Source organism: Spinacia oleracea, chromosome 5, assembly GCF_020520425.1.
Source record: "Spinacia oleracea cultivar Varoflay chromosome 5, BTI_SOV_V1, whole genome shotgun sequence".
Lineage (NCBI taxonomy): Eukaryota > Viridiplantae > Streptophyta > Magnoliopsida > Caryophyllales > Amaranthaceae > Spinacia > Spinacia oleracea.
The window spans coordinates 7,883,345-7,909,126 of record NC_079491.1 but is presented as its reverse complement, the minus strand read 5'-3'; the positions used below and the strand labels follow the sequence as shown (position 1 = coordinate 7,909,126).

The window sequence follows — 25,782 nt, the reverse complement described above, 5'->3', positions numbered from 1 at the left end:
TTAATTATACTTCTCTTCCATCTTGGGAGCCAAATAGAATCGAATATAACCCATCTCAGCAATATTGTAATCAACCACAAGAGGAAGCATTGAAGATATACTGATTGTGACAATGTTCGAGATCGGTGTTGCCTTGATGAACGAGATCATGTATCTTAGTGAAAATGGCAGTTCCACCGACTTATTCCTCTCTATTAATGTGGCTTCTTCATGCTACAATTTCAAGTACAAACCAAATTAATATCACTACATTACAAATTTACATTACAAACCAGTTATTATTTTATATTAGTGAATATTTCTATATACCTTGTAGACGGTGTGTGTCTGCAGACAACACTTGCAGTTCCAATTTCACCTGTTATTGAAAACTTAACACCTTCTTCTGTCACGGAGATTACAACTGTAATAATCATGTATTAGCACTTGAAGCAAAACTCGAAAAACCAGGACAATTCCATTGGATAAGATACAAAAACAGTACAAAACAGTACCAGTGTCGCCAATTTGGCTAAAATCTCTGCAAATCTTGGCAAATTGAGCTGTAGGCATCCTTATAGTGGCATCATATTCGGCTTCAGGGAAATCGAACCGATCAACGTCTATGTCCATCAAGTGCATCTCAAAATCAGAAACTTTAACCTTGTCTGTCATCATAACAAACATCAGCTAGTAACTTATTAGTACAAATTTATTAAGAGTTAACTTTGATAGTAGTAGTCGGCTTTGTTCAAATTTATACCACACCGGACAAAAAAGAATAAGATCATCACAAATAAAAAAAACTATCTGAACAATACAGACCAAAACTAGAAAAATCATACAAGAACAGGTGAAGAGAACAAAGTCGTATATCCGAAGATAACACCCAAAATTGACTTTTCGAGATCAAAAAAGGGAAACTTATTGGGGCTCTCAAACACGAAATTAACCTTATCACTTGCATCATCAGCCTTAATAGTGATAATATCATCATTACCAGCACACTTAAACATGGTAGACATGTAATTAAGATTCATCCCCATCGAATAATGCTTATCACATCTGCAAAACCCTCAGCTCTTAGCAGAAGCTCAACAAAAGCCATTGGTCTATGACCTTGTAAAGAGCAACTTGTCTTTGAACAATCGAAGTTGGCTTCATCCACTATATCTTTGATCGGTTCTAAGACCTTTTTCAGAAGGTTTCCTTGTGCTAGTCGTAATTCAAGCATATTTTTAAGCTACACAAAACATATTGCATATCAATAAAACATCTTGAAAAAAAAGGAGATAAATACAAAAATAATGAATCTTTAAAGTATTATACAAGTTAGGAATTTACAAGATATGATGCCTCATGCCCTAGTTACTTCCTCTCGTCCTCACAGATTGCCCATTATTGCTAATTTTTTGGTTAAACTTCGAAAATTGACCATGAATTTCCACTGGTATTCTCACTAACATATAAAAAAAAATATAATATAGTTGTGTGGGGGTGTTATTAAACTATTTTCAATATATATTTTTAGAATATCCACTTTATATAATTATAACTTGTGTAGATTTTGAGATATTTGCGTCTTAGATCATGTATTAGAGATCGTAAAAAAGAAGTCATCTTTTAGGGATGGAGGGGGTATGTTAGAAACTTAGAAGTTAGAACTTGTCTAAATGCTCAACCTAATTCCATAATCCGGGAAAAAAAAACCCCTTATTTGAGAGCCATGATAAGCATGATCAAAAAAAAAAAAACCCAGAAAAACATTGTACCTTAGTATTTTAACCGATCGAGAGGTTGAACTTGCAACTCAAGCAAACAATATTGAATTTTGTCGTAAGCTAGCAATAGTGTTGTTAAGAATTGTCATAAGTATTGAAGTTGTATCTCATATTTATACTCATCACGTGACAAAGAGACAATACTAATCCAACTACTTAATTTTAGTTATCAACAGCAACTGGTGCGTCCATGAAGGAGGACATGCCTATTAAGTATTTTTAAGAAGGGCGTTTGTTGTTTGTCCAGGGGGCTATATAGATAGTGTCTGTTATAAAAGGTTTTGTGTAGCTTGCATCGACTTCTACCACCGTCAATTTGTGACCGGCGATTCTGAAAAATACTTGGTCGTTTATTGCAGCATTGATAATACGTAGTAGGTACGCGCGTTTTGTTATGCTCAACGTGTAAGGTATAAGTACCTGCACAATTAGTAATCATATAATTGAATTTTGGTCCAATGTAAATCGATCAAATGTTCGTAGCAAGTATTTTTAATTACTAATTAGTACCCTTAGTAGAGATGGAACAGTTTCGAACAGGTCCGGTATGGCCATTCATGGTATGTGAATCTGATATATTTGGTGGCATACCAGATTGATCAACATATTCAATATGATTAGAACACTATAATTAAGGATGAGTTTCATAAAAACTCTATGCCTCTCTAAACATATACCTAGTACGTAGTACACATAGTACTATGTGTTTTATATGTGTTTTAACCCTAACCTTATTTCCTATGAAACCCTCATCCCTTCTCCCTTTATATCGATAGGTTGGTCTGTTTAATTAGGGCGGACGATCGGAACAATGGCCAAAACAAGGAGCACGGAGAGCCGAACCTCTGGCAAATGATCGTCGGAATTTATCAGTATTCCAACAGAATCAGTGATGGAGGTCATGGCGCGAATGCCGGTAAAAACCCTATTAAGATTCAGGTGTGTTTGTAAAACCTGGTGTTCTCTAATTGATTCCTCTCCTTTAACTTTAATGCATATTAAGCTTTACAACAACAATTCTTATTGGTTCGCCATTGCGACCCAAAGACGGTCAAGAAGATCAAATTTATTAAACAAATCTTCCTTGTTAAATGTCGATGATGACCGAATAATACCATATTCAATTGTTGGAAAAAGTAACGACTATAAGTACAAGATTTGGGGTAGTTGTAATGGATTGATATTGATCTCTGATAAAATAGGTTTAGGGACGTTGAGATTGTGGAACCCTTTTATTAAAAAGGAATTGCTACTTCCCCCTTTTCTTTCCAATAATACCAAATGCATGTTCGATATGTTTTTTATGGGATTCAGCCCTTGTACCAATGATTATAAGGTGGTTGCTTTTCGGATGTTAGATGATTTTATAAATGCTAACGAGTTTACAATATGGATTTATTCACTTAATGATCGCCATTGGAGGATCATATCCAAATCCAATAAGATGGATGTGCATGGTTGGAAGTCTTGGAATTTAATAATTCTAAACGACATTAGAAATAATGTATATTTTCAAGGGGCTACATATTGGATCGGATGTGACCAATATGAAGGTATGGTTAGGGAGACTTATCTTTTCTGGTACGACTTTGATGTTGAAGAATTCAGTTTTGTAAAAGTACCTGAATCTAAAAACCAAATTGCCCCAATTAGGGTTGTTTTCAAGCTTGGAGAGTCATCTTTGGCGCTTTTAGATGTGTCTTTACAAAGATTTTGCATATGGGTTTTCGAAAAGGATCTTGGAAAGGATCCGTGGAGGCTATGGTTTTCAGCTGATATTAATCTTGTTGTTTGCAACGAATTTAGGATGGCTATAAATTCAAGGATTTTCTATGTTTGCAAAAATAATACCATTTTGATAGAGAGTTGGGGAAGGAGAGGGAGAAGATTGTATTCGTTTAATTTAACAAGCCATGAAATGCAAGATTTGGGAGACTATCCATACGGGGGTTATGTATTTGATACAAATGTTGAGAGCATGGTGTTGCACAAAGGATCCAATGTTCGAAGGGCAGAATTTGACATCCGTCGTATAACAAGGACTCTAGTGAACAATAATAACTGAAGTGATTAAACAAATATTATGTTGTTGAATGCGCACCTCAATGTTGTTCTGGTTACGTACATCTAGCTCTAGTGGCTAAGTAATGCCTTTTATGTTGTTTAATTTTTTGTAGTTTGATTAGTTATGATACAAAAAACAAAATTTGATGATGTTGCTGTTGTTGTTTGGATAGCACGTCTATGACTCGATTACAAGCTAAATTGCATTGTTAATTTAATTAGTTTCCTTTCATATCATAATATTTGCTGATTCGTAAAATTGAGATGTCCTATTTGATTTAATTAGGGATGCATAATTACATATGGAGTAGTACGTAATTATTCGTAGTAGTATAGTTTCAAGCTGGGATTGGGGTCCTTACTCCTAAAAGGAAGATGAATGTACGTTCTGTTTGGTTTGTCTTCGGCTACCCGAAAACATTATTGTACTATTGTTCAAAGATGGTAATCGAGGAATGCACATCAATTGGCTGTCTTCAATTCATCTTGAATCAACAGTTGGGTCAGAACATTACAACTGAGAGCTTCTATTTTGAATTTTATTAGGATTTATAAAAACATTGAATGTAATAGAACTCGTAGTTCAACTATTTGTCAATCTTGTATACTCGGAAAACTTATTAAGTTGCTTTTTGGTTTTAATACACATCTATGCCCTTTGATATAATTCATAATGATATTTGGACTTCTCATATTTTAAGTTCTTTAGGTCACCGATAGAACTGTGCAAAAATTCGGAAAACCAAGTTGAACCAAAACACGGTTAACTGAACCGAAGTAAATAGGATTAGAGTTAGCTTTTGATTTTTTTTGTGAAACCCCGAACCAAATATACGGTTAACCAATTTGACTGAATAATTGATCATCACATGTAAATAGAATCATAAATGAATCATTATATTCAACCTTTTAACCAAAATTAACTTTTTTACTTTCCTCCTTGTTTTACCACTCATTCATTTACCCTATAATTTTTATTTATTTAGTACTGTACTTTGCTTTATCAAATTCGAAGCAATTCATAAAAATATGGATACAATTTAGAGTCTACAAAATATGACACAAAACTAACGTTTATCCAAAATACTATCCTAGGAATAGGAAACTAAATCCGAATGGGGTTGGGTAAACCACACGGGTCCACACCTTCTATAACTCCTTTAAAAACCTTGGTATAAATTAACTAATTACTAACCCTAATTTGATTACAGAGTTAAAAAAAATGGAGGAAATTATAGAAAACCTGAATGAAGTATTGAACGCATTATCAATCGATACGGAAACCAAGCAATGTAAACATCCAGCATTCATCGACAAAGCTTGCACATGGTGCAAGAAAACCAAGGACGAATGTGACAATCCTAACACCATACAACTCCGCTACCTCGATCCCGATTTTTCCGTCACTGAACAAGTGATTACTCGGCTTCGAGACCTCGATTTCGACACCCTCGTCAAACAAAAGAAGCTCCGTTTAGTTCTTGACTTGGATAACACGTTAATACACGCGTCGAACGTCGAACAAACCCTAGATAAGGAAGAAGATGATGTGTACGAGATTTTATGGGGTATGTATTTGATCAAGTTAAGGCCTGGAACCATTGATTTTCTCGAAAAGGCGAGTACGATGTTCGACATATCGATTTACACCATGGCTCAGAAAATCTATGCGAAAGCGGTGGTTAAGTTGCTTGAATCGAAGATGAGTGATGAGAATTTTAGGTTTTCGAGGGTGGTTTGTCAAGGCCAGTATACTAAGTCGGATCGAAAGGGGCTTGATATTGAGTTGTCTCATGAACGTGTGGTTTTGATTGTGGATGATTGTCAAGAGGTTTGGGGTGATGAATATAAGGCTAATTTAATTAAAATTAAACCTTATGTATTTTTCAATCATAAGTGTCCTCTAGAGAATAATAATGATGAAGATGAAGAACTTGCTAGGGTTTTGGATGTTCTAAAGACGGTACATAATGTGTTTTATGATGAGAATAAGGAAATTGATTATGTTAGTAAGGATGTTAGGGAAGTGCTTCAGAACATCCAGCATCGGTTCGATGATTGAAGGATAATCTTAATTCTTTAAACATGGTTCAATAGTAATTAAAACCCTAGCCGTCCTCATCCCATTTTTCATTTCAAAGGGTTTTTAGGCCGAAAATAGTCGGAAATTTGGCTATTTACGGCCTTTTTGGTTTAATTATTCATGTGTTTGAGTGTAGTAAGTTCTCCTATGGTGTGGGATTAGTGAGTGTAGTAAGTTCCCCTATGGTAGAATTAGTTGAGTATTTGGGTTTTAGTATTAGTATGGTTTTGAGGGAGTATCGTCGCGAATTCGGTTCATTGATAAAGAATTATACGAGATTGAACCAGTTATCAAAATTAGATGAATCGAGATGTCCCACAGTGCAAAATCTTCCCAACGATGGTAGATTTGATGAAGGAATACCTCTTTTTGATTCAATTTGTTATGTATTTGGTAAATTCGATTTCGGTTGTAGATGTCGTATGACTTTTTATTATTGAATTGATTTTATATTAAAAAAAAAAAATAGACTTGTTCATGTTTTTAATGGCTGGTTGTTAATTTATTGTGTTTTGTTTCTTCTCTTGAGGCCTCATCGGTCTGTCAATAATTTGATTACAATAGACTGATTGCGTATTTAGTTAGTTTTATAACTAAGCAGGCACTTAACAACATGTTAAAGTAAAAGAACCAGGAAACAACTTAAAAAGAAAATTCAACACAAGGGATCGAGAAGGAAGAATACCCTGCAATTATGTAACTCGGACTCAGGTATACATGTCGGCATGGCATGAGTACATCTGTACATGTCCAAGTTTTCAACTCAGCTATTTTACGAAAAAATCATGATTTTAGTCCAAAACAGTGAAGGTGGTGACATGGATTTGCTACATTCACCTTAAAAACAAAACTCAAAAGCAACACAAACATAATTTTTCATACAATTTTCGTTCCTACATATGTTTTGATGTGCTGCAACACTAAACATACCAAAACTTTAAAGATTAAAACTAAAGAAGACAAACATTGTTTAGCAAATACATTCCGAAAACGCCTAGAGTATTGGTAGAGTTAGGTATTGATTTTTCCTAAAAGTATTATTGGTTATTCACTAAACCATCATCCTTATGCAGACAAAGTAAAGTCTTCTCTTCTGTTCCACTTCAGAAATCCCCTGGAAACATGGAAAACCATCACATCTACTGATGGAAATGTCAATATGTTGTCTGTAGAAATCGGAATATAACATAGAGCTAGACCTTGAAACATCTAAATTAACCATTAACACATAATTCAATAAGAGGCATAAACTATACTCGTACTTCATATGAAAAAGGTATAGTATAATAAGCAAAGATAGCATCACTAACAACACAATAGCTACTAAAATGAAAGTTATACAACTAAGCAAAGTGACAGATCTTTTATGATCCTCCAAGGAATTCATGTTCCGAAAGCATATATGTCCTAACTTCACAGTTGTAGTGAATTATAATGTTTACACCTTATTGAAGAAGAAAAACATACAGGGGAGGAATGAATGACAACTGATGTTTATGCTGTTGGAAACCATATCCTTCTTTCAAAACAATATGAATGGCAATCAATGCGAAAGTAATTCCTCAAAAAAACTACAAGTTGAGGAACAAAGCTAGTAAGAGGACTATTTTATTAGATAAATGAGATAAAATCTGAAAGATTAACCTTCATGAACTACGAGAGGTGAAGCATGACTAAAAGAATACAACGAGCCTGTAAGTTATATTGTACACCAAGTATAATAATAACAAGAAGAAGATTACGTGCTTTCCATTTACATACATGTTCTGCTTAATTACTTAGTTAAAGGATATCCAATGTAATTAATGCACTTAAGCTGAACACCTCTACTATGGGTGCCTGAAACCTACTGTAATATCAGTACAACCAGTCAATTACTCTTTTGTCACATGTATGATGTATCTGGTGCAGAGCAATATTCTGGTACAAAGTAAACCCAGTAACACAACACAACAGGGGAAGAGTATATAATATAATTACTATCTCAAGGATGAAGGTCGAAGTATATACAGTAAGTTCTTTGGCGAGGAAATGGGTTGGAGCTTTAATTAGTAGCAATGATAAGTCAGGGGACAATCAGCTATGAGGAAAGAACACAAAATAGATTAAACAAAGCTAAAAAATCCACCAAAGTTTTGTTTAGTTGGACTATTAACATTTTCACTACTCAATTAGATGCTTTGTTGATCATCCATATGCCCCATCATACCCCTAGCCCTCCCCCCTTTCCATTCTGATTGTATTACACTCTAAAAAGCATAATCTGGCCCAGCAAATGTGAAAGATAACCAATCCTTGTACAAAGCGAAAAATGAATGAGATATGAATTAAAACAACAAAAGAAGATATGTTTACATAACAAAGTACAAGAAGCCAACAGACCATTTGAACAGTACAGGCTAGAAAGGCACAAATTAAGAGTATAAGCATTGTTCTTACCAGTCAGACCAACCATCTTCTATATTCATCAGTTAAATGTGGAAGTATGCTCTTGTTTTCCTTTGTGCAACATCAAGCTCTCCACATAGGGCTCAAACAAATAAAACAATGCAGGACCATCAGTATAATCTTTCAATTGTGGTATTTTATTATATACATAATCATAAGAATAAAGTTCACCATTCCTCTGTACGACAAATATATTGTTATCAGCATCATAAATCTTTGTAAGAGTAATATTTCTTAGAATTCCAAAAACATCCATATCCGAATACCCAGAATTCCAAAACCGCCATGAATTCTCTGCACCATCCGTCACCAAAACCCATATGTAGTAGGCACATTCAGAAGACATAGCGAAAACGGCCATTGATTTACAAAGGAGAAAATTAAACACAACAGGACATAGTTTTGCATCATCGGGCAAATCCACAAATTTGAATTCCTCCCCATTAAAATCCCAAGAGACAAGACAAGGATTACTGGTGAGAGCCTGATCTTGATAGAAGTAAAAATCTCCTATCCAGTACATAGCACCCTTAAAAAAGATATGCCCAGTTCCTAAATGCCAACTAAAATACCCTGGAACGTGGATATCCAACTTATCCTTTATCCTCCAAAGATTATCTTTAAGTGAATAAACGGCAATCAAAACCTCGGGTTTCGTCAATGTATTCGTTTCCAGAAACGCAGTCACCTTACAATCATTACTTGAAGGAACAAATCCCGCCAAATATCGAACATGTGCAGATTCAAAAGGACAAGAGGGGATTAACACGGATTTTTTAATAAAAGGGTTATACAATTCAATCTCACCCCTTGAGTAATCTTTGATCAAAATCAACCCACAAAAACTCCCTAGTAGATTGCAATTCTCAGGAATCTCGAATAGTAATTCAGTTTCTTTGAATGTTTTACTGCAAGAACTATATCTTGTAGAGTATTTAGATTGTTTAGTACAATTCCATACTAACAAATTATTGTCGTTGAGATTCTTCTCGTAGGTTTGAAGATGCAAAGAAATGAAATGAGAGGAATCAATTATAGAACGCCAGGCTTTGCACACAGACCTGAGTTTAATTAGGGCTTTTGCCGGCATTCTGGCGAAGATCTCCGTCAACAAATCCTCCGGAATACTCGATGATTCGTCGCTGGATGTTGTGTTCTTGATGTCGCTTAGCTCCGCCATTGTTGTAAACTTGAAACGAATTAGGGAAATTGACACAGTAATTGAACACTTGAAACGAATTAGGGAAATTGACACAGTAATTGAAGTTTTGAAGGGGGCCGAATGGGAGAGACTCAGGAAAAAGTGATCTGCACTACTCGTATGATATTTATGGAGAAATGGTGGGAGTTGAAAAGATGCTAGAGCGTTTAAATTGCTACAACTTCCAAGTTCCAACGAACACCAATTAATCGTACGCTAACTTAACTGCCATCTTTAGAAATGTTAATCCCTGATTAAATGGCGGGCCTTGCCGGGTTCGAGCTGGGCTGTAGCAAAAAAATCGACCCGTTATGTTGGGCCAGGTCAAGATTCGGGCTAAAATTGTGCCCAAACCCGCTATTTCGGGCCTAAATTGCCGGGATTTCGGGTCAATTTTCCACCGGGCCAACTTTATAACTAAAAAGTGTTGTTTTATGTTTCTCAAACCCGTCCAAAAAATTTAAAATTTCGGGCCGGTTGGCGGGCCGGGCTCATCTTGATTAGGTCTAAGAAATGTAGAGAGACAAATAATAGCGGGAAAAAAAAAGTTTAGTATACTCTATGTACCTATGTATTATTTCAATTTCTTTTTAAGGTGGTCTAAGATGATCACTCCATTTATTTTCTTTTTAATTTTTTCTGAGTTGACATTTTTATTCCTTGAATTCTATTGGCTCAAATTCTTACAACTATTTTGTTTTCTTGTGAAAATGGAATAAAAAAGCAACAATTCCACATAAAAGTAATACGGAGTACAATAATAGGTAATCTTGTAATGTTATATTTTCCTTAATAACCGCGTAAAATGACATACGGGCCAGAAAACATTTAGGGATGGAAGAGTAGATAACGAGATTTTGATCCCGTTCAAAGAACGTGTTGTTGTATAGTGTGGTTGTTCAAATGTTTTTTAAAGTTTTAATTAGTGAGAACTTGATATTTTTGGTAATATATGAATTAAATATATGTGTAATTTGAAGGTTGAAAAAATATAAAAATTATATGTTGAATTAATATTGAATGTCAAAGGGGTGAAGTGGAAGAGGCTAATGTGCAACGGCGGATCCAGAATTATTTTATAGTGTGGGCCATAACATATTGCAAACACTGAATTTATAAATGAAATAAAATAAAAATACACCAAATTAAACAAGCTAATTTGCTTGACAACTAGCTCCCAAAAATTGCCAAATAATTAATTGACAAGTGGGACAAATGAGACCAATTTAAATAACAAGCTAGTTGCTAGTCATTGGAGCACAAATTAGTTAGACAATGTAATAGCTTAAATCTTATATGACATATAAAACAAGCTAATTGTCAAATTAACCTGATATTGGTGCATTGGAGTTAGTGTTAGTTGTTACTGTTGATTTTCCATTTATCGTTGAGTTATTAGTGTAATAAATAAAGGCTATTGAAATCAAATAAATAAGAGAAATTTAATAACTTTACTTGATTGATAATCTCCGGATTACAATGATTGTGTCGTGGTATGAAGGCCACTGACTTAGAAGCGAATTTCGCCACTACCGGTACAGGCTCTCAAGTGACGAACGTCCCCCAAGGTTAACACAATCCTCCTAACTGCTCAGATCTCTAATAGGGATTAGGGTTTTTGTTTAGGTATTGTGTTTAGGGTTAATATTATGTGTCAAGAAAAAAAAAATGTTTCAGAGAAAATATATAAGTACATATGTACTCCGTGTAAACGGGAAATTACGCAATTCCTAAATTGTGATAACCACTAATAGTGTGGTACCGATTGGAGGAAAGAGTTTTAATGTGTTTGCAAGACCTCCCACCAAATCACCCACGTGCCTTTAGTCTATAAGAAATCAATAAAGCAAGTAATGCAGCTTAATAAACATTCAATGCAGTGAACTCCGCGGTTGGGTCGTGGCAAACAATTACACACCGCGGTATACTTGTGGGCTTGGCTGTTTATTTTTCACGCATAAGATAATCCAAATATTATGCTTTGAATTATTATCAACAATTAGGATATCGTTTTTTACTTTTTAATTTTTAATTTTTTTTTTGACAGGATTGTGTTATTACTTTTACTTGTACATAACAATAGTAGTTTGCGTGGTGTAACTCAAACGCTAACCAATTGCAAAGCGCAAAGTGCAAAGATCAGGTAAAGTTTATTTTTATAGGTTGCAAGTTCAAGTTCCAACAGTGAGTTCGTCCGATTATCAAGGTCCCTTCAAAGGGATTCTTACTGTAAATGTTAGATGTCTTCTAATTAAGTAGCTTGTAAGAGCATGTATTGCTCAAATTAGTAATTATTTGTTATTTATATTTCAATGTTGCATAATCGTTGCCATAGCCCATAATCTAACCAAAAAGTTATAAAAAGGGAATAACTTTGTTTAATTGATCATCTTTCCATACTGTCAAAAAAAAAAAATCAAATCAAATATTATTTTCTTCTTACTTTAGAAAGCGAATGGTGATCTCACACTCCTCACTTACGTATGTCCATGTTTTGTTTTTTTGGCAGACAACACATAAGCTTGCTTCGGCCGGTGTTACAATTTTTTTTTTTTGTTTCCTTAATTTGTTTTGAATTTGACTACCATTTTATGACCTATATTTTTGGTTTGAAGGATCGCTAGGTTAACTTAAACTTTTGTGCCCATCATAGATACGTCGTACAAATTAGATTCCGACCTCTATGGTCATTAGGAGCTATTACAAACCAGGGAATAATTCATTAATACAACACAAGGGAGAGGACGAAATGAAGTTCTTAACATAATTACAACTTGGAGATTGTCCAGCATTCTTAGCCAAAATGTCAGCAGGCTCGTTCCTTACTTTTTGGGAGCCCTAGGTGAAATTAAGGATTAGGGTCCCTTTCGAAATGATAAGTCTGTTATAATATAATATATTGTTTACAAACTTTTAGGAAAGACGGTCTAACGGTTAGACCACTTTTATGCACTGAAACCAATTAGTTATGCAATCTAACTAATTAGTTAATCACCGAAACCAATTAGTTAAGTCTGAAATTCAATTAGTTAAGCAACAAAGCCAATTAGTTATGTAACCGAACTAATTAGTTAAGCACTAAACCAATTAGTTAAACAATAAAACTGATTAGTTAAGCAATGAAATCAATTAGTTAAGATTTTATGAGTTTTAGTTAATAATAAGTTTGTTAAAAAATAATAACTATTCGACTCATAAATTTAACTATTTGTCTTTATACCTTAACTATTTTGTTATTCAATTACTAACTAAAACTGAGTAGTTATGATTTTATTACTTTTAGTTGTATTTTACACTAGTTTAGTTAATGCCAAAAAAGTGGTCTAACCGTTAGACGGTTTTACACAAAAGTTTCTCTATATTGTTTAACCATTGGGAAAAAAAAAAGATTATTTTAGTATTATTATCTTTATAATATTAGTTCTTTACTCTTGTTTTCATTAAAGTTTGAAATTTGATTTTTCAGTATTATTTAAGATAGACGCATAGTCCATCGTACAGCTCATCCCTAAATATTATATGAATTATAATTGAGTACTAAAAGCTAAACTTGATGTCAAGCACTATATATGTAACATGAGAGTTTTAATAAGTTAAAAATGAACATAAGCATATAAATGAGAAAATAAATTCCTCAAAATAGAAAGAATTTGAAAAAAAAAAAAAAAAAGAAAAAAAAAGAAAACAAAAATAACCTAAAAGCCTAAAACGTAAAACGTAAAACTAATGAACAAAACAAAGGGTGGAGAGTTATTAAAATAAAAGAACTAAAGTAATGCTTGGTGGGAATCCCCGGTTTATGGAGACACACGTGAAAACACCTTACCACTGAGCCAAGAGTGATTTTTTTGTTCTCAAGCGCATTTATTTAATATTGTATAAATATATTGTACAAATTTTAGTTTTGGGCCCCTCTTTACCCCGGGCCTTAAGCGATTGCACTCCCCGCCTACCCTTAGGGCTGGGGCTAAATGTCAGCTAACATACCTGTCCTTCAAATTTGATAAACTTCTTCTAGGTCTTATTCTTGGATTGGAAGATCTAGAAATTTCTTCTCTTCCATAAGAAACAAATACCATTTTGCGTCTTCACTTTATGCAATTTCCATGTAATTACTTCCAACTTCCAAGACACAATTGACACAATTTTTTCATTTTCCTACAAGCTAGTGGGATATTCACAACTAGAAATAGAAGCTTATGACTTATAACTTATAAGTAGAAACCGAATCATACGACATGAACTTAAAAGTAGAAAGATAAGCATAATCTCATCATTGCTTATAGTAAAGCTCCAATATTGTTTGTCCAGTTTTGTGATTTAAGGTATCTTCCTATTTGGTTTGACTCTGATATATGTGTTGTTCGAGGACTTTTGATTTTTATTGGTAAAGTAGTTATTGACTTGGATGATGCCCTCTGATATTTCATGTAATTTGATAACTAATTTTAAGGAAATTTTGGTATTTACTATCTTAAAAATACACCATTTCTGTATGTACTTTATGGAAATTTTATTTTAATTCACTATCTTAAAGTATTTCTTTTGTTTGGAATCACTACCACTTTACAGTTTTCTCATTTTAAAATTAAGATATCTCTTTCAATTCGTTTCTTAATCGTTTAAAGTGATTTAAAGTTCATTATTTTCTTTTTTTATAGGAATTTCATTGTGAACGACATTTCAAAACAATCCGTTTGATAATTTACAAATATTTTAAATTTTTCAAATATTATTTAATTCGTTTTACCTTTTATAAAATTTTAAAAGAAATTTCTATGAAATCCTTACACATAAAATGAGAAGAATGAATTTTTGAATCACTTCAAATGATTAAGAAATGAAAAATGCATCTTAATTTTAAAATAAGAAAACGGTAAGGTGGTAGTAATTCCAAACAAGAACATACTTTAAGGTAATAACTTAAAATAAAATTTCCGTAAGGTAATACAAAAGCAGCGCGTCTCCTGTGAGACCAGTCACACCATCAACTTGATGGTGTGACGAGCGTGAAACCAATAGCGTACCTCCCCTAAAACTATAAAAAAAAAGTAACAGATCTAAACTATAGAAGTAACATACCTAAACTAAAAAAGTACCTCCTCTAAAATTATATATATAAAAAAAAGTAACATGTCTACTAAAAATGTACCTCCCCTAAAACTATTCCGTATAAAAAAAAGTAACATGTCTAAACTATAGAAGTAACATACCTAAACTAAAAAAGTACCTCATCTAAAATTATAAAAAAAAGTAACATGTCTAAACTATAGAAGTAACATACCTAAACTAGAAAAAATACCTCCTCTAAAATTATTAAAAAAAAGTAACTTGTCTATACTATAGAAGTAAAATACCTAAATTAAGAAGGTATCTCCCCTAAAACTACTCCGTATAAAAAAAGTAACATGTATAAACTATAGAAGTAACATACCTAAACTAAAAAAAGTACTTCCTCTAAAATTATAAAAAAAAAAAAAAAAAAAAAAAGTAACATGTCTAAACTATAGAAGTAATTAACATACCTAAACTAAGAAGGTATTCCGTATAAAAAAAGTAACGTGTATAAACTATAGAAGTAACATACTTAAACTAAAAAAAATACCTCCTCTAAAAATTATAAAAAAAGTAACATGTCTAACCTATAGAAGTAACAGACCTAAATTCGCAAGTGTGAACTGGTCTCACCATCAGTTGATGGTGAGGACAGTCTCATATAAGAATTTGGGATACAAAAGTGGTGTATAGTAAAAGGCGGTAAGTACTAAAAAAAATCCTAATTTTAATTAAAAATAATTAAAACATGAAATTATTTTTAACAAAAATATTAATTTTGAATTTTTTTTATGTATAATTAAAGTTGTTTTGTACTTCGTAAATATTTTTATGTAACATCGTAAATAATTTTATATAATTGAATATTGTACCATTTAGAAAACTATTTTTCACATGGTTATTTAAAAGGATATGTTTCTTTGTAGAATTTATGAGAATGTTATTTTGAGTTAGTTTGTAATTATTAGAAACGTTTTCGCCAAAAATTTCTCCGGGTTTAATCCCTTACTGGAAAATACTCCACGTAGGAGGAGGTTAATCTTTGGATCGCTTTTTTCGGATTTAATCTCATTGTTGAACGGTCTGCTGTTACTTATTTTCCAATTTAAAATATGACACTTAAGCATGCCATGTCATCATTGCGACACGTCTTAAAGTTCGCAAGTTGCGACACTTATGTCAAATTACTCATCTTCTCTCTATAGACTTTGAAGTTGAAAAATTCAACGATATGAAATTGACGGAGGCTGCTAAAGAAAGTAGTGTCAAGTTTCTTTTCCTCCTTGGTGAATCATTAGCAATTTTTGCTATGTCTCTTGAGGGTTAAAGACAAAAAAAACGAACTTGGAATAATTATCGACTGATATCTTTTGACATCAGAAGTCACCAACTACAAGAGTTGAAACAACATATTGGCTTTGAGATGTATTTAGATACTTACGTGGAGAGTTTGGTGCTGCACAAAGGATTTGAAGGGCGGACTTTGACATCCTTCTCCTAACAACTTAACAAACATGATAATATATATCAATGTCAATACCATGATTAAATTTTGAGGCTTTTTCCATTAACATAACTAAATATACACTACAAAAATTTGTATCTTTTATGACAACCTAATAACGAGGGGTAAAAATCCCGTCGCAAAAGGGCTTTTGCGACGGGGATAACAACCCAACAAAGACGGGAGCAACCGTCGCAAATGTCTTTTACGACGGGTTAATGACGGAATTTTCCATTAACGACGACCCGCTTTTATGACGGGTTCACGACGGAAAATCCCGTCGATTGGCCTTTAGCGGCGGGATTTTCCATCGTTAATAGTACAATTTCTTATAGTGGTATGTCAGCTCTACATTGTTGAGATTTAATTATGAGGCCGAGCGCTGAGGCCGAGCCACTGAGGTCGTTTCCATCATTAAAAAAGAAAAATAAAAAAAATAAAAAAATAAAAAATTGTCCTGTTTGTTTGACCTTCTGTATCATCATCGTGGAAATACTTTATGGTGTAGTAATTTCCTAAAAAAAAAAAAAAAAACAACTTTATGAATAGTAATTTCCTGTAGTAATGTTCCGTTGTACTTTTATCCGTAACTAAGGATGCTAGGATAGAACTATGTATCATATTGTAGTTCAAATAGGATTAACTAGTTATTATCATATTAGAATTTTATAAATTAATATCTTTAATAATTTAATTACCTAAATCTATGTTTCCTTAAAATATAATCCTATGCTATTTCAGAAAATTTTGTTTTTAAGTAACCAAAAAGCATTAACAGAATCCACACCTTGGTAGCCAAAGCAATTAATATCATAGTTGGAGTAGGATTATAATATTACTTCGCATGTATATATATAACGAGAAGGATTGAGCTTAAAATCGATTGAGATATATGATTAAAGTTAGGGGTGTTCATCGGTCCAAACCCGGCGACCCGGACCGGACCGGAGACCGAAATTTGATAATTTGAGACCCAAAGACCGGACCGATTATGCTTGGAACGAACCCGGACCGGACCGATAAAATCGGTCCAAAACCCGGACCGGACCGATTTGGACCGGTTGTAGACCTTTTTCTATATATTTTTTATTTTTCTAAAAATTAAGGTAAAAAAGAAAAAATATATATAAAAAAATCAATTTTTTAAGGCCTTTTTTGGAAGCTAAAATAAAACATATCACAATCTAATATATATATATATAAAGGAGGCATATTTGCTGAAATATTAGAGCGCCACCTAGGATTACTAATGGTTTCGGCCAATGAAAAATAAGATTTCTAATTTATTTTTGAATTAAAAAAATCAAGTTCCAAGTAGATAATTAATTAGGTGCCACGTAAATATTTTAATTAATTAATCTAATCTAATATATATATATATATAAAGGGGAGTTTTTTCAAGAGCATTTAAAGCGTCCACGTATGATTTCCATGTCATCACATATAATTAAGTTATTAATTAATTAAATAAATAATATTGGAGTCTTGCCACGATTGACCACTTAATATGATAAAGATAGATTTCAACTAAAACGTATCCTACTTCTCTTCTACCTTTTTTTCATATATATACATATAAACTTTCTTTTGGAATTCCACAAAAACTCACGTAACTCACGTATAAAATCCACAAAAAAATATATAATAGAAAAAAAAAATTGTGCACAACATATTTGTTTATGCTACATCGGCTTAAGAACTTGCAATTCGTTACAAACATAATTGTTTATGTTCCATGCTCCATCGGCTTAAGAACTTGCAATTTGTCTATGTGTGTTCATTTAATACTACTCGTATGCCTACTGGATATTGATATGTTTGTATTTAAATTTTTGTTGTGTTTGATTTCATCTTGCTTAAGTAACTCACGTACATTAATTCTTTATTATGTTTCAGCGCAAAAGTCAATGGTGTGGAGTATTGCACATATAGGTTGTACGCAAGAAAAAAATAAAACACAAACTTTAATTCAAGGAGGGTGATTGATGCAACAAATTATAGTAGATTGCTCCCTTGCAATTGAGAACAAAAGCTTATCTTTTATCCACAACGAACTGTTTTTTTAAAAAAAGAAAAAGAAGAGAGAGGAGGAAAATAACATACAGCATCAACAAAACGTTCATGAAGATCAGGAGTCCACCGTAGTCTTGGCTTTGGGTCCCTTTGACATCAAAACACCACCCTCCAACACTTCATGGTGGTTGTACGGATATGATTCAATGGCGAATTTATAAATAATTGCAAAGATTTTATTTTAAAATGTACGATAAATTTGTCCATAGCAAAAGTAGAAGGACAGCCGGCGAAAGATCGGCCCAAGGACAGCAGGCGAAAGATCGGCAAAAGTTCCAAAATTAAATGTTTTTTGTAAAAGCAAGGCTAAATGGTGATTGTAATTTCAATTACCTTAATATAATAAATAATGATTGTAATTTCAATTACCTTAATAATAAGGATTTCATCGGTTTCCAAGCTAATTGTAATACTTCTTTCAAACCGATCAAATATAAGAGTTGTTTAAAAATATAGTTAAGTCCAAACTGTAGCCTAAATAATGTTGTTAATCATCATCATTTAGTGTTGTTAATTGTTAATGTTGGATCAATTATTAAAAATAATGATGGACTCAATTATTAAAAATGTCATCAATTAATGTTGTAAATCGTTAATGTTTGACTCAACTATTAAAAATAAACCGCTTTAACTTTCTAATAGCCTTAAAGCCTTCGATCTCTAAAACTCACGAGTTAATTAGGATGGATTTCGGTTTAGGTGGACAGTGTTTGGTGTTGTTTCATCCGGTCTACGCAATCAGATGACATAAATTAGTGTTGCACTAACTTTATTATACTTCGTATATCTTGGGCTTTTGTCATTCCTTATTGTACAATTTTCACTACAAGAAAAACTGGTTTTAGCGACTACATTTTGCGACTATATAAAATTTCAGTCGCAATAATATTTTTTGCGACTAAAAGAAAATAGGAGACTAAAATTTGCGACTGAAACTGCGGTAGTCGCTCCGTAGTCGCAAAATGGCGACCACCTATAACTATTGCGACTACTTGGCTAGCGCAATAAAATGCAAATGATTTTGCGACCGATGTTGCGACGGAAATTGGTAGTCGCAATGTTGTTTTATAAAAAAAATAGAGTAAAATTCCGTGTACTAGGAAATTTCATCCTATCCGGATTTCCTCCCACGTGTTTTCACCCAAACCATTAAGTCATTAACACCCTTCTTCTACCTAACCCACCCATATAAACTAAAAACCCTAGAATTTTTACATTTACACCCGCCTCCCTCTTCTCTAAAGCATATACTAGTTTCTCTCTCTCCTTACAAATGGCAGCAACAAACCCACAAAGTAAAAAGCTCGTAATGCAACAAAATCACCAAAGGTAAACTACTTCATTGAAGTCACGACCTCCTTCATCTGGTGAAGATGCTAAGAAGAAGATGTTAAGTTTTGCATCAGCATCTCGTTTTCCCTCCACCGAAAAACAAGAAGAAGCCCTGTCATTCTGTCAACCCCTCTACCATGGCCGACTCTTTTCTTCAGATCTGTCTAAAATGACAGATTAAGATCTCTTAATTCGTTATGTTAGCTCAAATTGGTAACAGACTTATAGATTGTAAATGTTTTATTACTATTCTATAATCTAGTTATTTAATTTTGGTTTCGATATGTTATTGGTGTAATATCGTAGATCTATAGTTCAATAAATTGTACTTCGTATAATTCAATATTGTAGATCTATAGTTTACATCTGCACTTAAGTTTATTTATGTTGTTTGTTGTTTTGTCTTCCCTTAATTATGATGTTTGATTTCTGTAAATTTTTCTAAGATACGAAATATAAAGTTTAAGTTTTGTTACAAGTTTATTCTATCATAAATTAATCTCATATTTTGTAAATGGTTGTATGATTATAACAAGAGATTAACAGTGGTATTAGCTGTTGATTTCAATTTTTTTTATGTTTTTCCGAACAGAATTGCGACGGACATTTCACTCGCAAATTCAGTCGCAAAACTTTTGCGATGGATAGGCAATTAGTCGCAAAAATATAACTTCAGTCGCGAAAATGACAGTCGCAGTGTAGTCGCACAGTAGTCGCAAAATTTGCGACAGCCAAAAAATAGTCGCGAAAATGGAATTGCGACAAGGGTTTTTGCGACTGACCTAAATTTGGTCGCGGCAGTCGCAAAACCAATTTTGCGACGGTTTTTAGGGGTTTTGCGACTACTTTAGTCGGTCGCAAAAACGGATTTTTCTTGTAGTGTTTGTTATTTGAGTCTACCTAAATTACCCCTAAATCTTATGAGTAGCATTTTGTATTATTACTTTTATTAGTGTGTTGATGATGTTGTACATTAATTATAATGCTCTGAGTAGTCTCTTTGTCAAGTGAAACTGATTGAGAATATACTACTTTTCCCGTGATACAATTTTGATAATTCACGACGAAGATCGTACAACTACGAATATTATTATCAGACTTTATCCTCCCGATCATCAAGGTTTGAGTAGACCATATACAAAATAAAAAAGATAAATAAGTACTAGGTAAAAGATAATAAGAGTCCTAAAAAAAATAAGAGAAAAAAAAATACAATTATCCTCTTTTAACAAATAAGATAGAATTACAAATTGTGGAATTTTATTTACATTAAATCCTTGATATTTGGATTAATTCATATCATAATTTTAAATAAGGACAGAAGGAGTCTATACTAATACAAATTATTTGTAATGATTTTGTTGAGTTCACATAAATAACTAACTCGAGTTTTACCATTATTGAACTAACCATTTATAACTCGGTCGATAATATAATAAGACAAATATGTACTTTCATTACAAAGTATATATATATAAAGGGGAGTTTTTTTGGAGAGCATTGAGAGCGTCCACGTAGGATTTCCACGTCATCACATATTATATATTGAGTTATTAACTAATTAAATAAATAATATTAGAGTCTTGCCAAGATTAACTACTTAATATGATAAAGATAGATTCCACAAACTTCTTCCACCTTTTTGTATACATATACATAAAATCTCAACCCTCACATTAAAAATCTCAACCCTCATCTTCATTATACGTGCTTCATTGTTAATCTCAACCCTCACCAAATTAGAATTTTGTATGTTGGGCTTCATTGTTAATCTCAACCCTCACCAAATTAGAATTTTGTACGAGCATAAATCATAATTGTTTATGTTAGGCTTCATTGTTTATGTTCTATGGAAAATAATTTTGTATGTGCTTCATTGTTTATGTTCCATCGCAAGAATTTTGTACAAGCATAATTGTTTTTGTTCCATCGATTTATGTGTGTTCATTTAATACTACTTCGTATACCTACTGGATATTGATATATTTGTATTTTAACTTACGTATATTAATTCTTTTACTGTGATGATGGAGTATTACACATATAAGTTGCACACAAGAAAAAAAAAGCACAAACTTTAATTCATCAGCGATTTTTATGCATTGATCAACCCATCTTTTCCCTAATTAGTAATTGTGTATTCATAACCGTGCCATGTAATTATCTTGCAGGAACAAACACTTGGGACAGATTTGAGTTGCGTGCCCACAAGAGAGTCATCGACCTCTTCAGCTCCCCTGATGTGGTGAAGCAGATCACTTCAATCACCATTGAACCTGGTGTTGAGGTTGAGGTTACAATTGCAGACTCTTAGATGTCCTGCCAAGTTATGTTTTAGGGCTTTTGTAGTTGTCCCTATATATAGTGGTGCTCCTACTTACTCGGAATTTTGGAGATAACTGAAATTGTTTGTTGGAAGAGATATTTTTATTTAAGTTATTAATGTTATCATGTTTTCATTGAACATGTGTTATTTCTCCATGTTTTATTAATAGAACTCTCCAGTTTGAGTATGGAAATTTATAAAAAAAACCATTTGTATACGATATAATAACACAAATATGTACGAAAATTGACAAACTCGTGCATCGCACGGGCTTCAATACTAGTATAATAATATTTACAACATATTAAAGGAGATAATTAACTTTTTAAGTATTTTATATTATATTTTATTAAGAAAAATCGGTCCGGTCCAAAATCGGGTTTTGGACCGGACCAGACCGGACCGGACCGAAGACCGGAAATTGATATTTCTCGACCCGATGACCGGACCGATTGTCTTCGGTCCGGTCTGGTCCGGTCTGGGTCGGTCCGGTCCATTTTTTCGGTCCGGACCAATTTTTGCACACCCCTAATTAAAGTATTAAACATATAACCTTTAACATCGTAAGTTGATAGTACGTTTTACAAATTAATGGCGTGGGTTCGAGATCAAATCGAGGGTGTAACATCAATTAAGATGAGACAGCTTATGATTCAAATCGGGATGGCGGTTACCATGGCACTGATGTTATTGAAAGGGTTGATGTGGTACACCGAATGTGAATCTCCGTTAACTGTTGTCCTGTCAGGAAGCATGGAACCCGGTTTCAAGAGAGGAGACATATTATTGTCACATAACAGAAAAGATGATCCTATTCGTGTAGGGGAAATAGTTTTGTATAAGATTGGTAATCATAAAATTCCAATTGTACATCGAGTTATTGAGGTTCATTATGAACGAATAGAAGATACCGGTGGTCGAGGATATGAAGGAGTTGTTAAAATACTTACTAAAGGTGACAACAATCAAGTAGATGATCGAGGTTTGTATGGCGGTCAACATTGGCTTCAACGACACCATATCATTGGTAGAGTTCAACTAATAGTACCATATGTTGGATGGGTTACACTCATCTTCACTGAATACCCAATTACGTTTGGAAGATGGTTATCGACGAGAAAGACAAGGATTGATTGAGTAGTATTCACTTAACACAGATGAACTATATAATAATCGATGTCTTTGCCTAATGATTAAGATTAAGGGTTTGTGTCTACTCTTTGTAGCTTTTGGAGTTCGGTAATGGCAAGGATCGAGCAACACCATTCACTTAGCATATCCGGTGTACATTCAAATTCACTTCGAAAATGATAAAGGTCGCAACATGCGACCTTTAAGCCGTGTCACAATGATGTCTTAATACTCTAATTTGTTTCTTTTTTTTAAATCGATTACGTGGCGCCTATATGTACCAATTAAACTCCGACACGTAAGATTGCGACAACTAAATGTTGTCGCAACTTGCGACCTTTATCATCACCCAATTCACTTAGCTCGGAACACCCCATAGTTTTTTTTAATATATTAATCGAGAAATTGCAAATATATCTTTAATATCCTCTTTAAATAGTTCTACTACGTAATTATTTTCACTTGCGTTGTTCTTCGTTCAATTTTCACATGGAAATAATATAATTAACTAGTGTGTGGCTCGGGCGATGCCCCGATTGCTACATTGAATAGTTAAAATTTTAGATTTTTCTTGAGCAAAATATTTGATAAGATACATGTATAGCATTAAGTGAAAGTATTCATCAAGTTCGCCAACTACACAAACACACAAAGTCATTTATCATGAGAAATAATTTTTCAATTGCATCATCTTACAATTTGTATAATTTGTTTTCTAGTGGAAATAAGTGATTCAAAATTAACCAACACCAAATTAGACATATGCAGTCATGCAAGACATTTTTGTAGTTGATGCTTATGAGACTTATGACATCATGTTTATTCATGGTTGTCCTAATTCTTTAATTAATATTTTTTTCCAAAATAGTCAATAAAAAATAAAAAGTCACTTAAAAGTTTAGTTGTTATAAACTTCATGTTAACATTCATTTATAAATTAATGTGAAGAGATAAACCACAAATGGTTGTTGGTTAAGATGGTAATGAGAGTTATCCTCCACACTTGAGGTCTAGAGTTTGAACCTCATTGTACGTATTGATTTTTGATTGTCCATGATATGACATATCATTTGTTGAATGGATGATGTGGCGCAAAAGGAAGAGTACTACGTACCACATAGACATTTTTCTCAACGCCTTTTAATATATTAGTATAGATGTGAAAAGATATACCACAAATGGTTGTTGGTTAAAATGGTAATGAGAGTTATCATCCACACTTGAGGTCAGGAGTTCAAACCTCATTGTATGTATTGATTTTTGGTTGTCCATGATATGACATATCATTTGGTGAGTGGATGATGTGGCGCAAAAGGAAGAGTACTATATGCCACATGGACATTTTTCTCAACGCCTTTTAATATATTAGTATAGATGGAGTAGTAAATTGAATTGGAGTTGTGCGCAGTGCGGCCTTGCTGACTTTTCACTATTATATCACTTCACTTGAGTTACGGAGTATCTATTTTAGTTTTGGTATTGATTCTACATGCCATAATTTTATAATTATACTAATATTAATTAGAGATTTAGACATAATATTTGACAAAGGATTCTGTTTTAAAATACCCGACCCGCTACCCGCTTTAAGATAATCGGGTATTTTTTTTAAAAAAATGAAATTCGTGGGTCTGGTACCTGACCTGCTAAAAAATGTGGTTTCACAGGGCGATGTTTTTCTTAAGCGGGTACTCGGATATCCAGTTATATTTTTTACATGCAAAATTTCCAAGTCATTTACATCTCCTTTAGGTCCTGTTCTTTTTGGCTTAATTTCAGTTTCAGAACTTATTTGGCAGTTCAGTTCAGTTCAGTTCAGGAGCATTCAGTTCAGTTCAGTTTAGGAGCATTAAGTTTAGTTCAGTTTAATTCAGTTTAATTCAATTCAATTTAACTTAATAATAATAATAATAATAATAATAATAAAATTAATAAAATTAATAATACTAATAATATTATTAATATAACTTATATTATTATTACTTATATTATTGTATTACTTATTATTTATTATTATATTATATTACTTATTATTTATATTTATATTTATGTTATTATATTATTTATTATTTATATTTATATTATTATATTACTTATTATTTATATTTATATTATTATGTTTTATAACTAATTATTTAATAATAATTAATATAATTTTTATTATTTTTATTAATTAGTTACGGATTATTAGGTATTAATTATTTAGTTATTAGTTACTAATTATGAATTATTATTATTATTATTAATATTTATCATTTATTGTAATTATTTAGTATCAATTACATATTATTATTATTTATTATATAGTTATTTAGTTATTAATTATTCTTTAGTTATTAGTTAACCTTTTATATTATTATTATTTATTATTTATTATTTATTATTTATTTATTATTTATTATTTATTATTTATTATTTATTATTATTATTTATTATTTATTATTTATTATTTATTATTTATTATTTATTATTTATTATTTATTATTTATTATTTATTATTTATTATTTATTATTTATTATTTATTATTTATTATTTATTATTTATTATTTATTATTTATTATTTATTATTTATTATTTATTATTTATTATTTATTATTTATTATTTATTATTTATTATTTATTATTTATTATTTATTATTTATTATTTATTATTTATTATTTATTATTTATTATTTATTATTTATTATTTATTATTTATTATTTATTATTTATTATTTATTATTTATTATTTATTATTTTATTATTTATTATTTATTATTTATTATTTATTATTTATTATTTATTATTTATTATTTATTTCGGTT

The 25,782-nt window shown here is 32.1% G+C and overlaps 4 protein-coding genes and 1 pseudogene across 6 annotated transcripts; 3 read left to right on the top strand and 2 right to left on the bottom strand.

Annotated features, from left to right (window-relative positions):
• LOC110788096 (proliferating cell nuclear antigen-like) lies at positions 1–1,214 on the bottom strand (annotated as a pseudogene).
• A 1,438-nt stretch (positions 1,215–2,652) lies between these two features.
• Positions 2,653–3,825, top strand: LOC130461301 (F-box/kelch-repeat protein At3g23880-like). The gene has a single exon (XM_056829335.1). It carries the CDS (start codon positions 2,653–2,655, stop codon positions 3,823–3,825), a length of 1,173 nt encoding a protein of 390 aa, XP_056685313.1.
• Positions 3,826–5,046: 1,221 nt separating this feature from the next.
• Positions 5,047–5,886, top strand: LOC110788097 (RNA polymerase II C-terminal domain phosphatase-like 4). Its single transcript, XM_021992741.1, has one exon. The coding sequence runs from the start codon at positions 5,047–5,049 to the stop codon at positions 5,884–5,886; it is 840 nt and encodes a 279-aa protein (XP_021848433.1).
• An 880-nt stretch (positions 5,887–6,766) lies between these two features.
• LOC110788098 (putative F-box protein At3g17480) lies at positions 6,767–9,732 on the bottom strand. 3 transcript variants are annotated; one of them, XM_056828616.1, is made up of 2 exons: positions 8,347–9,732; positions 6,767–7,049 (listed from the first exon to the last, which is right to left on the bottom strand). In XM_056828616.1, the coding sequence occupies exon 1, from the start codon at positions 9,533–9,535 to the stop codon at positions 8,375–8,377; it is 1,161 nt and encodes a 386-aa protein (XP_056684594.1). In that variant the 5' UTR covers positions 9,536–9,732; the 3' UTR covers positions 6,767–7,049; positions 8,347–8,374. The 3 variants fall into 3 exon arrangements, with proteins under 3 accessions (XP_056684594.1, XP_056684593.1, XP_021848434.1); XM_056828615.1 differs by having other exon boundaries at positions 6,767–7,046; XM_021992742.2 differs by having other exon boundaries at positions 6,767–7,021.
• A 12,705-nt stretch (positions 9,733–22,437) lies between these two features.
• Positions 22,438–22,983, top strand: LOC110779690 (uncharacterized). The gene has a single exon (XM_056829334.1). The coding sequence runs from the start codon at positions 22,438–22,440 to the stop codon at positions 22,981–22,983; it is 546 nt and encodes a 181-aa protein (XP_056685312.1).
• The last annotated feature ends 2,799 nt before the right edge of the window (positions 22,984–25,782 follow it).

Excerpts from the sequence above, each read along its gene's own strand:
- LOC130461301 (XM_056829335.1), top strand. The coding sequence starts at position 2,653 with ATGGAGGTCATGGCGCGAATGCCGGTAAAAACCCTATTAAGATTCAGG.
- LOC110788097 (XM_021992741.1), top strand. The coding sequence starts at position 5,047 with ATGGAGGAAATTATAGAAAACCTGAATGAAGTATTGAACGCATTATCA.
- LOC110788098 (XM_056828616.1), bottom strand. The coding sequence starts at position 9,535 with ATGGCGGAGCTAAGCGACATCAAGAACACAACATCCAGCGACGAATCA.
- LOC110779690 (XM_056829334.1), top strand. The coding sequence starts at position 22,438 with ATGGCGTGGGTTCGAGATCAAATCGAGGGTGTAACATCAATTAAGATG.